This window comes from Gouania willdenowi, chromosome 4 (assembly GCF_900634775.1).
Source record: "Gouania willdenowi chromosome 4, fGouWil2.1, whole genome shotgun sequence".
NCBI classification, from domain to species: domain Eukaryota; kingdom Metazoa; phylum Chordata; class Actinopteri; order Blenniiformes; family Gobiesocidae; genus Gouania; species Gouania willdenowi.
The window spans coordinates 32,127,447-32,142,976 of NC_041047.1; the positions used below are offsets into that span (position 1 = coordinate 32,127,447).

The 15,530-nt window shown below is 40.8% G+C and overlaps 1 protein-coding gene across 2 annotated transcripts in view; it reads left to right on the forward strand.

Moving 5' to 3' along the window:
* The window catches only part of oca2 (oculocutaneous albinism II), an 81,111-nt gene that overhangs the window by 26,046 nt on the left and 39,535 nt on the right, over positions 1–15,530 (forward strand). For both annotated transcript variants that reach the window (XM_028444539.1, XM_028444538.1), the window contains exons 11-13: positions 6,256–6,312; positions 11,458–11,582; positions 12,028–12,166. In XM_028444539.1, coding sequence (XP_028300340.1) covers positions 6,256–6,312; positions 11,458–11,582; positions 12,028–12,166 — 321 coding nt within the window. The remainder of the gene's footprint in view (positions 1–6,255; positions 6,313–11,457; positions 11,583–12,027; positions 12,167–15,530) is intronic.

A 15,530-nucleotide genomic window follows, 5' to 3' on the forward strand; every position in this document is an offset into this window, starting at 1 on the left:
GGATTCCTTTAATAACAGTATTTTGATGTACAGCTGCTGCGAGAGGTTCAACGAATATAACAAAGAGCAAAGGTGAGAGTGGGCAGCCTTGTCTGGTTCCCCTCTGCAGTGTGAAGCTTTGGGATGTTATTGTGTCTGTGGTTACTAAGGCCTTAGGTTTAGTGTACAGGGTGGAGATCCATTGTTTGAATGATTCTCCAAAGCCGAATTGGCCAAGGACAGCAAGGAGGAATGACCAATTGACTCTATCAAATGCTTTTTCTGCGTTGAGTGACAAGATAATTGTTTTCTTTTTATATTGTCTCACATTGTCTATTTTTAATAAATCCTGTCTGGTCTTGGTATATAATTGACTGTACTACTTTCTCTAACCTGGTCTGTGTTAATAAGTGAGATGGGACGGTAGCTCAAGTGTAGCATGGGGTTTTTGTCTGGTTTAAGTAATAATTTAATGTTCACTGTATTCATGTGGCATCCTACAAAAACCTTTATTTTTAATCTCTGTCACTACACACTAAAAAAGTGGAGCCAGCATTGACCAGAAATATTTTAGGAATTCAGCAGGGAAACCATCTGGACCGGGTGCTTTGCCTGTTGACATGCTATTTTGTAGTTCTTGTAAGGGAAATGGTGAGTCTAAGGTGGTTTTCTGATCTATGATCAGATCTCACGTCAGGTCATGGGCTCGCGCTCGTCAGCCTGACTCATCGACTTTTTCTTGACCAAAATGTAAAGAATTTTCTTGACCCAAATAGCAGGACTTTACGCTTTCAGGCTGTGGATAAGTAAAATTCAATTTAAACCACCATTAGCCATTGGTTAAATTAGTTATTGAGAATTTAATTCTAACCTGAGCCCGTTCCAATACTGAAATGCTGTTCAGTGCCTCTGTTATTCTCTGTAAAATGAGCTCCTTAAATTCCAGTTCCCTTTCAGTCGATTCACTCGGTACAACACATATAGTATGGGATATCACGCCCCCGCGTGGTCCACTGAAGAAAACCTCTAATCACGCCTTTAAGGCAGATGATCTGTGATGACGTAAGTGAGGCTCCGCCTGCCTCATAAATACGCTGTCATCACAGTCAGTTCTTACGCTCTTCACCTCGCTAAGAACACCTCTACCGAGTGGAGTGAACAAGCTGCTGCTAGCTAGCTCTGTCTCTGCCTTGGCTACTGCCTACTTAGAATTAGTTTAACTGCCCCTGTTGGTGTTAGCAGCTACTGCTGCTGCCTGCGGAGCACTAATTCTATTAACAAGCTTCAGTGTTTCAAAACAAGCACGAAGGCTAAAGCAAAGAAGAAGTCTTCTGTTCGCCCCTGTCCTCAGGGGTGCGGCTTCTCCTTGCACGATAAGGACCAACACGAAGCATGTACAGTACGTGCACGGGTTGGCCGAGGTCGAGCCGAAGTTCCCCCGAGGGCTCTAATCTGCCTCAGGTAGGACTAGACACCGACCACGAGGACGATGACGTACTGGACATCGGTCCGGACGTTGATGGCTTGTCGGAGGATGAGCTAGATGCGCTGTCGCCTGGGGAATGTGCCGCAGCTACTGCGCCGGTTAACCAGGACGACACATCTTTCTTCTCTCTGTGCCGCCGTGCAGCTGAGAGACTGGAAGTGGAGTGGCCCTCTCCTCCCCCGGTATAAAAACCATCATGGTTGAGAATAGGGCGGTTGAGAATAGCCTGCCCATGTTCCCGGATCTTATTTCGGAGTTAACATCAACATGGAACAAACCACTGTCTCCCCGTGTCACGGTGCCCAGCTATGGACAGTATTTAGATTTAGATGGAGCGGAAAAGGCTGACTTAGTCAACCCTCCACCTATGGCGCCTTCTCTGGCTGTGTATCTGGTGCCTTCTCACAACCATGGTGTGAGCAGCCCCACATCGCTTCCTTTCAAGCACTGTAGATTTTCCTCCTCGAGTTCTGTCACCATGCTGCAGACCTATCAGGCCATGCGGCTGGCTGAGCTCATTTCGCTGCTTCCCCCCGACAGCTCTCTGGCTCCTCTCCTTAACGAGGTGATGATCGCCACAGATTATATTCTCCGGGTGTCCTGCTGTGCAGCGCTCTCCCTGTGCAGAGGAATGGCGTCTACAGTGGTGTCACAGAGACACCTGTGGCTTACTCTATCAAATGTTCCAGATAGAGACCAGGCCGTTTGTTTGGAGGAGCCGGTATCTCCAATGGGTTTATTCGGGCTATCTCTTGATGCCATTGAGGCATGTTTTGAGTTGGGGAAGAAACAAGCTGAAGCCTTGCGCAGCATCATTCCCAGGCGTGACGCTAAACCCAAACAATCTGCAGGTGCACGCAGGCCTGCAGCACCACCTCCGCCGCCCTACAAGAAGGCTACACCTCCATCAGGTTTTGGACAACCGGGGAAGGTGTAGCCTCCTGCGCTGCAGATTCCTCATGCTCCACACCACTCGATTTGGAGCAAAGGTCCGCCGCAGGGCTTCCAAAAGGGCCCAGCGCATAGGCGGAAGAAGCCACACACCTCCCAGCAATGGGACTGAGTGGAGAGGGACTTCAGCAGCAGGGAGACGCTGCTGTCCCTATTTTGTTGCCGCCAGAAAGGCGCCGGCCAAGTTCTGTTCAGGGGCCCAATTCCAAAAAGCATAGTTCTTTCCTAACACAGTCTCCCAAGCACAAACCCCCCATGCACACAAATGCACATCTGTTACCTCTGTTTATAAACCCCAGTTTGGGTGTGTTGAATGTTTCTCAGGTAACTGTAAAGTTTTGCAATGTTCGTCACTTTCTCGGTGCTCCTTTAAAGGCTCACTCTGTGACTACTGCAAATGTGCCCACGTGGTACTCAATAAAAAGTGCATTTTGTATACAAAAAACACCTTCCCAGGTGGCACGCATGCGCACTCATCCCTTGGGGGGAAAGTACCTTTGCATGGGCTACCGGTTACAGTTCCGGGTCCCACCTCCACGCTTCACTTCTGTAATAAACACAGTGGTAAAGAAAGAGGCTGCAGCTGTAGTGAGGGAGAAAATACACGCTTTTGAGCAAGAAAGCAGTGAGAGTGGTACAGCCGTTATTTCATTATTCCGAAGAAAGGGGGGTACTCCATCCTTTATTAGACCTGCGAGTGTTGAACAGGTATCTGCGGACGTACAGGTTCAAGATGCTAACACTCAGACAGCTACTGAGTGCTTATTTTCATGTGGCAATACACCCGGACCACAGGCAGTTTCTAAGGTTTGCATTCGAAGGTGTAGCCTACTAATACCTTGTGCTTCCGTTCGGTTTGTCGCTCGCCCCTCACACCTTTACCAAATGTGTCGAGGTGGCGTTAGCTCCTATTCGGGAAAAAGGCGTGCGTGTCTTAGCCTATCTGGACGACTGAGCTCTGAAAGTCGGTTCGAGAGAGCAGTCAGCAGCAGATCTGTCTCTTGTTCTGTCCCACATCGGAACTCTGGGCTTTTCAGTGAACATGAAAAAGAGCTCGCTGACCCCGAGTCAGCAGTTTTCTTTCCTCGGTCTGGAAATATGCTCTTTAACCGGCCGAGCGCATCTGTCGGAGGGCAGGGTGGCCGCGTTTCACCGCTGCCTCGCTCATTTTCAATTGGGACGCAAACTGCGTTTCCGATTGGTTTTGCAGCTGTAGGGCATGATGGCATCTATGATTGCTGTAGTGCGCTCGGACTGTTAAAGTGCTGCCAGTTGGTCATCACCACACACTTTTGTTTGATTTTACCGTCCGGATGTAACGGCCCCTTCGCTGGCCCATTTGGTTCTTTCCACTGGGTCTAACATGCACTAGAGGTGCAGGAGGTTGGTTTCTGGTCCATAGCTGCTCTGCGGGGCGTGTATACATGTCCCATACTATATGTGTTGTACCGAGTGAATCGACTGAAAGGGAACGATATGTTATGTCTATAAGTTCTGTTCCCTGAAGGAGAGGAACAAGGTACAACACTTCTTTTCCCCGCTACACAGCTGGGCTCGGTGAAGAGCGGCTACTGAACTGAAGGATGCCTGTGATGACAGCGTATTTATGAGGCAGGCGGAGCCTCACTTATGTCATCACAGATCATCTGCCTTAAAGGGGACATATCATGGTTTTAAATCCTTCCTTTTTACATATAAATCATACAGTTGTGGTCTATATAAAGCGGAACTTGGGTCTGAATTCCTCATTATTATAGCTCCACAGGCCCCTTTTCTACCCCTTTTCTGATGTGCTTCTGAGAGCAACTCGTTTTGGTGCGGTCTCTTTAAATGCAAATGAGACACTCCATACCCCGCCCCCTCTTCAGGTGACACTCGGTTCAACTCCACCCTGCTCGGCCATTTTTGTAGTTTGATAGAAGAGATACGGCTATGTAGCGGCACATAAACTTTTTATTAACAGGTTATTTACACAATGTCAACAACAGAAGACTTGTCCATCCAGCTTTACATGTTTGAGCCAGAGTCTGACCCGGTGGAGCGAGATGAAAATGAAGATGATGAACCTGCAGAACCCTAACAAGTGAGCTAACACTAGCACCGAGCTAATGCTAGCGCCAAGCTAACATCAAAAAATGAATTTTAATAGTCTTTTCGGAGACAAAAACAGCAAAATGAAATGACTAATGAAAACTTTAGACTTAAATTAAATCACGTAGGCCATATAATCAAGGATCTAAAACGAGCACACAGCGCTAACATATGAAGTCTGAAGACGGTGCAATTGCTAAGCAACTGCTAATGCTAACAAAACAATTACAGGAAAGTGTTATCATCACACTTTTTAGCGTTATTTACAGCTTACCGAAGTGCTCTGTTCGTCGTCTCCAAAGATAGAAGGAATTGAACCCTCAATCAGACAAAGTCTTTTGGCAAATCCTTCTTTATACTGGTGGAGGTTGCAGAAGCGGTCATCCTTGAAGTGCTGTGCGCACACAAAAATGACCTTACCCACAGATGTGGGTACATTTCCGTGAAAAATAAAACTCAACCAGGCACTTTGAAAAGGTTCTGATGCTGGGAGACGGTGTAATGAAGCGTGTGGGTTACTACATCCAACAACCAAACATTTTGATTTCTCTTGTAACTTCTGCATCCTGGAGCTTGGACTACAAAATAAAAGCGAGAAATAAAAATGGCGGATTGCTCGAAGTGTTGGACCTGGAGTTGATGTACTAATTTGGCAGTTCCGCTGCAAATACTGTGATGTAATAGTTCAAAAAACGTAATAGAGAATAGAAAAATCGAAACAGATTGAAAAATATGAGCAAAACAGAAAGATATAAAGTTATCTACGGAGCACCTGAAGAGACTATTTTGATTTTTTCTGTACTTCTAAGCACTCTAAATATACAACAAAATGCATTTAAGGGCTAAAAAAGTGGATTTAGCATGATATGTCCCTTTTAAAGGCGTGATTAGAGGTTTCCTTCAGTGGGCCACGCGGGGGCGTGATATCCCGTATTATATGTGTTGTACCTCGTTCCTTTCCTTCAGGGAACAGAATTCATAGACATAACATTTCGTTTTCACACTCCCAAAAAGCACATCTCGAAAGCATTTATTTCCTTGCCAGTGTTTGTTTGACCTCAGTGGGCGGGGCCTCCGAACCAGGAATATTTGAAGGCAAAACATATATTTACATAGTCCCAAGTTGGTCCTGTCGTATGTAATGTGCACTCAAATTTGCACCCATTTTCACGCAATGTTGACAAATGAGGGCCAATGTCACCATTTTTGACGTGTTATGTTTTTAACACGATTTAAACGATACATTTTTTATAAACATTGTAGTAGTGATTATTCACCACTTGTTCTGTCCAATGCAAAAGTACTGTCAGAGATTATTAACTCTTCTTTGTCCATATAGTATGTTCCAAAAATATGGTTAGATACTCATATTACTGTTCCTGAACTGCAATTATTTTGCTGTGGTTGCCACCAGGGCCTTCAACATTTATAGAATAATTTTATAGTCCTCCATGTCAGTAGGTGGCAGGCTGTAGCAATATGCAATAGAATGCACAATGTTTCATGATCTGTTGGAACAGTTCCCGTTCCAGACAGTAGTCAAATAAGCAAAATAAAATAATTGAAATGTCATTCTAATTTAATTGAAAGATTTTGATGTTTTAAAAGTGTGGCAATGAAGAGAGTGTTTGAACAGGTTTAGAAACTAATTGTGTTTGACCCAGTGTTTCTTATCTTAGTCTCAATAATTCTGAAACATATGCGTGACATGGAATATTGTCTCATAATTGGATATTTGTATCTCACAGATGGTGCTGGTGGCCATTTTCTCAGAGACTGGCTTCTTTGATTACTGTGCTGTAAAGGTAAGTTCAAAAGTGAAAAAGAAAATCTTCAAAATCCCCTGTTATCAACTTTGCGCTAATAAGAAAAGATATAGCACAATCACAGAAAGTAATATTGCAAACATGATGATTTAAATACAGTGTGTTTATCTTCTCATCTGCATATTGACCTCTGACCTTGTAGTGGTGTGGAGTGACAGGCCAATCACAGCAGGCGCTCCATGTGAGAAGTCACCAAATCAACAGCCTTTAGACTATTTCTAAATTAAGCAGAAAAACATAAAACGCCTTTAATTCAGATTTGAACTTGTTTGACATCAAGGAGATGAAAGAAGTGCTTTATTAATAAACTCAGCTGTTTGATGTTTTACATCCTCACCCAAGGCGTAGCACCTTAACACACAAGAGAGATGTTTATTTAGATTTGTAACAAGCATGTAAGATAGTGTAAGTGTAAGATAATCTTTGAGGCAATGTTTATTACTCTAAATGCAGACACATGCCATTATCAAACATCTCTTTTTGCAGTCTCATATGAAGTAAACCACAGATGTGTGATTGATGAAGACAGCAAAATAATGAAATGAGTCAAGAATGTTTTTGGAAGAGTCTAGGACTAGAGATTTGAATTAGTCTGACAAAAAGGGTGTTGTGCAAAGAAAGTGACATAAATCAGGCTTTTAAGTGCAGAAATCTCACAAAACAGTCGTGAATAAAATTTTATCTCAATAAATACACAATGTGGCAGATTTACTAAAGGTCTACACTTTGTACTTTGCAGAGCATCTTCTAACCTAGCGCAATCAGGATTTCTACTGGATACACATTATTCAAGGGTGTACTCACACTGGCAACCAGGGCCGTTCCTAACAAGCTCTGTGCATGTGTGAAACCATGGGGGGCCATTGTCTGGCCTGCGTAGGTGTGAACTGCACCGCAGGGGGGTTAACGGCCCGATGGTCCTGCTGGAAGAGGTGGTCCAAACAGCGTGCCAGACTGGCACAGTTGGCCGCGCATGCGCACGCACAACTCGACTCGCGCGCAAAATGTGATGACGTTGGTACCGCGCGACGCTTTACGGCACATAAACATCCGCATTCCGCAATGATAGCGGTGTCAGAAGTGCTCGTTAGCCGATGAAAAGTTCAGAGTTGGTGTTACCTGATATATATGAACAACACCACAGAGAACTCATGGAGGAAGAGGACAACATGACCGTCAGGACTTCTCTTTGTTCAGCCGACAGCGGGACGAACTTCTTAGGTCGTGTCGTGTTAGTGCACATGTGGCAATACCAATTTTCAGTATGTGGAGTTCCTGTTAGTCCTGCACAACTATAATGAATTGCTCAGAAATCTACATGTGTCCTGTTCTCAAAATACCAGTAATATGTTACACATTTGCAGCCGTAAAATGTCCCATTTCTATATTTTTTGGTTTATATGGGTTAATATACCAGTAATGTGTTTATATGCATGTTTATACCCTCAAAATTACCATGGAATTTTGGGTTTTACTCGAACCCCTCATCATCACGTCTCTGCAGAAGAAGACCCTCCGCTGCACCTCAGCACTTTATAACAACTCACTAATTTCATAATTTAAATAAACTATTTCTACCTTTGTTTTTCTGTTTGCATGTCGTTTGCTTTGTATTAAATAAAATGGTTTCTCCAACAGTTGGTTAAATCTACACATTTATACTGTATATAATGCACATGCAGGATGATGTGTAACAATAATCAGTAAAATTAGCTGTAAACACATTTTGTAGAACTAAATATAAGGTTATGCTGTGAACAGAAAGAAAGGAAGACAAGCCAGATCATTCTAAACTTTAGAATATAATACAATCATAACTTTTTATCATAAATATGACTCTTCTCAAAACAACAAACTTTGATATCTTTGTCACACAATATCTAAGCTTCCAGTGAATAATTTACAAAAAAAAAAAAAAGTTCACTGATGACATTGAGATCTCAATGTCACCATCAGTGAACTTTTTTTATTTGTAAATTATTCACTGGAAGCTTCTCTGGTGGTGTGTGCAGTGGTTGTTATTATTATTATTATTGTATGAAGCCAACATTACTGCAGCTCTGCACATCATTATTGTCCTGTTAAAGTATTTTTATACAAAGACTTAAAAACATTCTGAAATTAGTGCTGACTCAAGTAAATCACCTTTATTATGCATTATAACAATCTGTTCCTTGAAACAATTAAAAACATCTCCTAAAAAATAAAATTACAGAAAATTAAATAATCATTTAATATACATTTCAATAAATAAGTGCATCCCATGTTGACTCTGAGCTTTATTCTGTCTGTTGTCTGTAGAAGTGATGGGTCTAGACCAGATGATGGAAACTAGGATCAGCTCATGGTTTTAATGTCCAGGGAGGGGTGTGTCCACTCTGTATGGACTTAAAGAAGAAGAAATAAAAGAAGAGTTAGATAATGTCATGTTCATCAAAAGGAAAACTGAAAGTGATGGAGATAAATATGCTCAGATGGACACACACACACACAAAGTTTAAACAAACACACAAATACTCTGTCCAGCATCTATTTACACTTATATTAATGTACACAAAGACTAGCTCCACAAAATCAGAATGACATTTATTGATCCAGAAATTAAACTGATCTTACCTTTATAGGCTCAGTTTCCTCCTTTGTTTTCAAATCCATTTGAACCTCCATTCATGGTGGTTTTTATCATCAGAGAGAGCTTTCATTTTCAATAAATCCACCGTTATTTGGTCTGTTTTAATCTCTTTCTTTCTCACTCACTTGGTTCTCTCTGTTCCTTGTGTCGATTTCGTCAAAACAAAGCGGCATCTTTAATGTTTCCGTTACGTGTGAGTAAAATTACCACAATGTATGTTGTGGTGTTGTGCGGGCCTGGGCTGGCCCTGGTGTGGGCGCTGGCCTCTCTCCTGCTCGTCCGCCATCTGCTTTGGTGGGGCGGGCCGCTCTGGGCCGGCAGGCGGCAGGGGTCGCCTCCTGGACTGCTGGGGGATGTGGCTTGAAATCTTTCTTCAAGCAGATTATTATTATTACTACTTATTACTATTAACAGTGTTAGGGCACTCATCTGTACTTCTTAACATTAAAAGCTGATATCTGGAGTTTCTGAGAAACGTCTTGATGTCCCGCCCTCAACAGCCTCACTTCCTCTCACTGCCTCTGCAATCTACCAGAAGCCACGCCTCTACTTTTCTGCACGCGCATCGCGGAACATAGCAAAGTTGTGACGGGTCGCACTGATATAGGTCTATGGGTCAGGGAAGAGCCAAAATCATATTTACCTGTTTGCTGTTGTGATGTGCAGCCTTGTTTCTGTGCACAGCTTCACATTCACTTTGATTGACAGTCTCAAAGCCACATAGTCAAAGCCTATTGGCTGGGTGCAGTCAGCGGTCGTTTCCATTTGTATAGGGGTCTATAGGATAAAGGATGGACTTATATACATGAATGTATATGAATGACCACCGGCAGTAGACCATAGTTAAAAACTAGTTAGGTATTTTTATGAATTAAAAAAATCATACATAACATTAATTTTTCAGAAACTCCAGATATCAGCTTTAAGCGGTGAAGATGGTAGAATGAACCTAGTAAACAAGGTCATGCACTCGCATTAATTTCAACTATGAAATGGTCTTAGACAAGCAAATTAGAATACCTTCTCAAAGAAGAGCTGTAAAAAAGTCACCTCCAAAAAGGTTGCGTCACCACCTTAGCATTAAAATCATCAGAAGTGTAAACCCTCCACTTTTAGAAACTCACATCCTAAAGGAAAAAAAAGACTGTTATGAACTGTTATGATATATACTTCTGTCTGTGTTGGGTTACTGTAGTTATTGCAGGAAATAGGAGATGAGGTGAGTCTAGACTGACACCATAGCTTTTAACGTGACTGTTACTGTAACTGTTGGGCAATGCTGATATGAATAAAGCATGACATGGGCCCATAGGTTACACACAGAGTACAGGTTCTTTCATGTATATGAACTGGTCCCATCTCTGTCCCGCAAGTGTGGAAAAAATTAATTTCACACACCGTTCTGATGAATTAGAAACAAACCCGCAGACATGCAGCATGTTTGATCTTTAAACACCTCTTTTGGCACAAATAACAATTTTACCTCAATGAACGGAGATGTTCTTTACTGCTCATGCACAATGGCTGGAGAACATCATGTCCTGATTAAAACTTGAGAAATTGAAACGCACATTCAGAAGGGGACATTACTAAAAATATTTCACATGCACAATAGCAGAGTCAGTCAGTAATTAAAACATATGTAGTGGTTTTGAAAAGGGGGTGTGAGTGTGATACGATACAATATTTTTGGAAAGGAAAAAAGACAAAAAAATTGCAGTCGGCAAAATAACCATGCTTTTATTTGGCTTTAACTCTGAGCATACCTACATGTTCACTCTGTGTATGACCTTTTCTACTCAATAAAATATGTAAAAAAAAAAAAAGAAACCATAACAATCAGATGTTTTTTTAACAATCTGACACCCTCCTTCGTAATACCACTCATACCCTTGGCGCTACATCGTGTGATGTACTGTCCCATCTTTATAAACTATTTGTGATCCATATGTGTACAGAAACTGACCTTTAGATCTCCCTTTCTGTCTCTCTATCTCTAAGTCAAAGATGTTTTTGGCACTTTGGGCATGTGTATGAAGCCCAAATAGCACTTTTATGATGTTTAAAGCACAGAAAAGTTGATTTAGCTCAACATGGAAGTGAGGGTAATCAAGAAAATGGTATCACACAAGTCTCAGTCGGTACAAAACACAAGAAGAGACTATAACCCAAACATCGACAATGAGGCAAGAAAAAAAATAAACAGTACAACAACCAAATTAATTCGGTGGCAGAATAAAACAAACAAAAAACCCAAATAAATAAGATCCCTATCAGGCCTAGAACTCGTGTTTATTAAACTGGCATCAGTATAAACAGCAAATCAACTCAGTGGACCACTAACCCTAGTTGGCAATATCATTGAATTACACACAACATATACCACAGACCACCAGATTGTGATACTAATAGAATCAAGACATAGAGAGTCAATATTTCATTTAACAACTGCTTTCCAACTGTCCAGCTCTGTCTTTGTGTCGCCTCACTAGGCTTACCAGCTCGCCAGAGGAAAAGTTTGGCCCATGATCATCATCCTGTGTCTCATTGCTGCCATTTTATCAGCGTTTCTGGACAATGTTACAACAATGATGCTTTTCACACCAGTTACCATCAGGTACAGTTTTTTAAATACTCTAACCCTATGGACACATTCTGTTGTTCAAATCACATGACAAATTCACAAGGTGTTAATCAACAAAAACCTTTTGTTGGTAAAACCAGAACAACCCTGTTTACCCAGAGGTTTTTGTGCTACTAACCTGACTCATCTTGCCCATTGGTGCATTTCATTTGAATCCATCCATCAAACTTTAATCGAGGCCTTAAAACAAAGTTTGCAGCATGAGGGTCATAATATAGTTGGTTTTGTTCCAATGCTTAAAAAACATAGAACTGCATTCTGATGTGTTACCAAGCCAACAGCAGCTTTTTACATCCTGCTCAGTAAATTTGTAAAAAAAAAAATGATAATTCTTCTCATCCCCTGATATCCTGTTTTCTCCCAGAGAACTATTGCGATCAGTGCTTATGGGTCGCTCTGTCTCTATCTAATTCTGCAGGTTGTGTGAGGTGCTTAATCTGGACCCCAGACATATCCTGATCGCAGAAGTAATCTTTACCAACATTGGAGGAGCTGCCACAGCCGTGGGAGATCCACCAAATGTGATTATTGTATCAAATCAGGACCTCCGCAAAGAAGTAGGTACCTTTCTCACCCATCGCTCCAATATGATGAGCAAGTACAGCTTACTAAAGCAAAAGTATAAAAGATTGTCCTAGCAAAGAATCTAACTCACTATTTTTTCAGAAAAAAGAGACTGTATTTTATACTTATTATTTTTTTTAAATTACAATGCAATGTGGACTCCTCTTGTTTACTGGAAATACATAGAACATTATTGATATTATAGACACTATTCAACACTAAACTAAGCTTCTTTGATAACAAAACAACAAACAATTGTATATTGGTTTGAAAGGACTAGTGAGAGTTTAAACATTTGTTAAGTTTTTGTCCTTTGTTGATAGATAGCCTAGATATTGATAAACCAAATAACTTGGTAGTGTATAGAGAAATACATTTTGTAAGGATTCACCCAGAGAAGCGTCTGGACCAAGTTTTAAATATTTCTGTCTTTGAACATTGGATTGTCCAAGTACCTCTCAGGATAAACTTTCAATACAATATATATATTATATTTATATAAAATAAATAACTTGGCTGTCCGTTAGTCCTTTTGTCTATCTCTATGTATTCATTCAATCTTTAGTTATGACCCAGTAATTACATTGATGTGAATTAAAAATCAAATCCATTAAGACTTTTATTACAGCCTTCATAAATTACAGAAATTAGAAATGTCTAAAGAGCAGGGAAAGAAACTGCTTTAGTTCTCATTTAAAAGAAACTACGGATTCTCCGCCTATACACAAGATTTTTAGAGCTTTAATTTTTTTATCTTTAATATATGCTACTGATCCAGTCTACACACTCTTTGGAGGTTACTCCTTTTTTTCTTGTATTTTTGTCATGCATTGCTAAACCTTTGTTGAGGATCAAGTTAATTCTTCATAATTTTGTTGTCCTTTGGAATTGTTGCTGTTTTTTTGCAACCAAGATGCTATTTTAGTGTGCAGTATCGAAAGTAAAAATTAGATTTTTTTTCTATATTTAGCAAATTTTTGTCAGGTTTATTGCAGAAATTCAAGTATAACAACAAGTAATAGGTATATGTTGACAATATGCCTTTATGTAAAAATGTTTGATAATCAGCATTGTTGAAAAGCCCCTACAACAATAACACTTTACTGTAGTTTACGTTACTTCTTTGAACCACTACCTTATTATCTTTAAGGATCCATGAGAGGTAAAATATTCTAAGAGCTTCGGCTTGGGTACAATTTGCCCTTTGTAGGGTCTTTTGAGTAATGTGATGTACCGAAAACCCTTCTAATCAGAAACCTAAGGCCTGTATACTCTGCCTCATATGTTTCTAAGGACTTAAAGAGGACAAATAATGAAAAATCCACTTTTGCAGTCTTTTTGAACACAGATGATGTAACTTGAGCGTCCACACGGCACACAAAATATGAAATAAATCCATCCAGTCATTTATGGTCTGTATTAAGTCTTACAACACAGAGAAAATTGCACCGTTTCAAATTTTACACATTTGTGACATCACAAATTAAATTGAGAAAGAAAAAAATTTGCACAACTTAACATGAAACTTAACATGAAAAACAGTGCATACGGAAAGTATTCACCACGCTTCGCTTTTCCCACATTTCATCATGTTACAGCCTTATTCCAAAAGGGATTAAATTCACTTTTTTCCTCAAAATTCTACACATAATACCCCATAATGACAACTTAAAAACGTTTGTTTGAGATTTTTGGCAAATTTATTAAAAATAAAAAACAAAGAAATCATTTGTACATAAGTATTCACAGCCTTTGAGATCAAGCTCAAAATTGAGCCGAGGTGCATTCTTTTTCCACTGATCATCCACCTGTGGTAAATTCAGCTGATTGAACATGATTTGGAAAGGCACACACCTGTCTATATAAGGTCCCACAGTTAACAGTGTATGTCAGACCCAGTGTTGGGTGGTAACGCGTTACAAGTAACGACCCAACTACACTTTTGACGGTAACTCGTACTGTAACGCAATATTTTTCTAAAGAAATAACGCCATTACCGTTACAATATGGTGCGTTTGTCCCTTACTTTGCTAGCTGCAGTGTACTTCCTGTTTACAGTGGCGCTACATATTTTTTGCGGGATGACGTGCCAAACACAGTAAAACAGTAGAAGAAGAAGCATTGTCAGCGTGTTTCTGTTTACATCACGTGCGCCAATCATGGCGAGTCAATGCGAGAGCAGGACAAGCTTCTCAGAGTGGAAATACGCACATTATTTTTGTCTCCAAAAGATGCATCAGTGAAGCTAAGCTAACGCTGCGGCTGAATTTTAACGGACTTTGACTGTTATCCAGGGAGAGGTCAGCCAAACTATTGCACGGTATGTTGTTGTAAATATGAAGTCTCTCGCTGCTGCTGAGTCACTGCTAACAGCAGCTCGTTAGCCTGATATGTTTAGCATTGTGTAGCTGAGAAAAATGCTGTGAATGAGTTTTTCCACATTTATATTTATAAGCATTTTCAACAGCAGAATGTGCACCTGGAATATACACAGCTTACTTTACATTACTGTGCTAAGGCTGAAAAATTACTGTTGTAATTTTGGAGCAGCTGTGTTGTGCTTTATATGCACATAATTTATGGTTGTTTTATAGCAGTTGATCAACAGTGGATTATTATATTATTACAGCACTGATATGAAGCTGTATGAGCACAAATGACCCAAAATAAATAATACATTCTTTAATTCTAAGTAATTCAAGTTACTTTTTCCAGTAACGCATTACTTTTTGGTGCAAGTAGTCAAAATAGTAACTGAGTGACTTTGTGAATGAAGTAACTAGTAACGGTAACTAGTTACTTTTTTTCAGTAACTAGCACAACACTGGTAAGACCACAAAACAAGCATGAAGTCGAAGGAATTGTCTGTAGACCTCCGAGACAGGATTGTCTCAAGGCACAGGTCTGGGGAAGGGTACAGAAAAATTTCTGCTGCTTTAAAGATCCCAATGAGCACAGTGGCCTCCATCATCCGTAAATGGAAGAAGTTTGGAACCACCAGGACTCTTCCTAGAGCTGGCCGTCCTCCCAGCAGGACGACCATCGCTGCAGCACTCCACCAAACAGGCCTGGCCAGACGGAAGCCACTCCTTAGTAAATGGCACTTGGCAGCCCGCCTGGAGTTTGCCAAAAGGCACCTGAAAGACTCTCAGACCATGAGAAACAAAATTCTCTAGTCTGATGAGACAAAGATTGAACTCTTTGGCGTGAATGCCAAGCGTTATGTTTGGAGGACACCAGGCACCGCTTATCACTTGGCCAATACCATCCCTACAGTGAAGCATGGTGGTGGCAGCATCATGCTGTGGGGATGTTTGTCAGCAGCAGGAACCGGTAAACTAGTCAAGATTGAGGGAA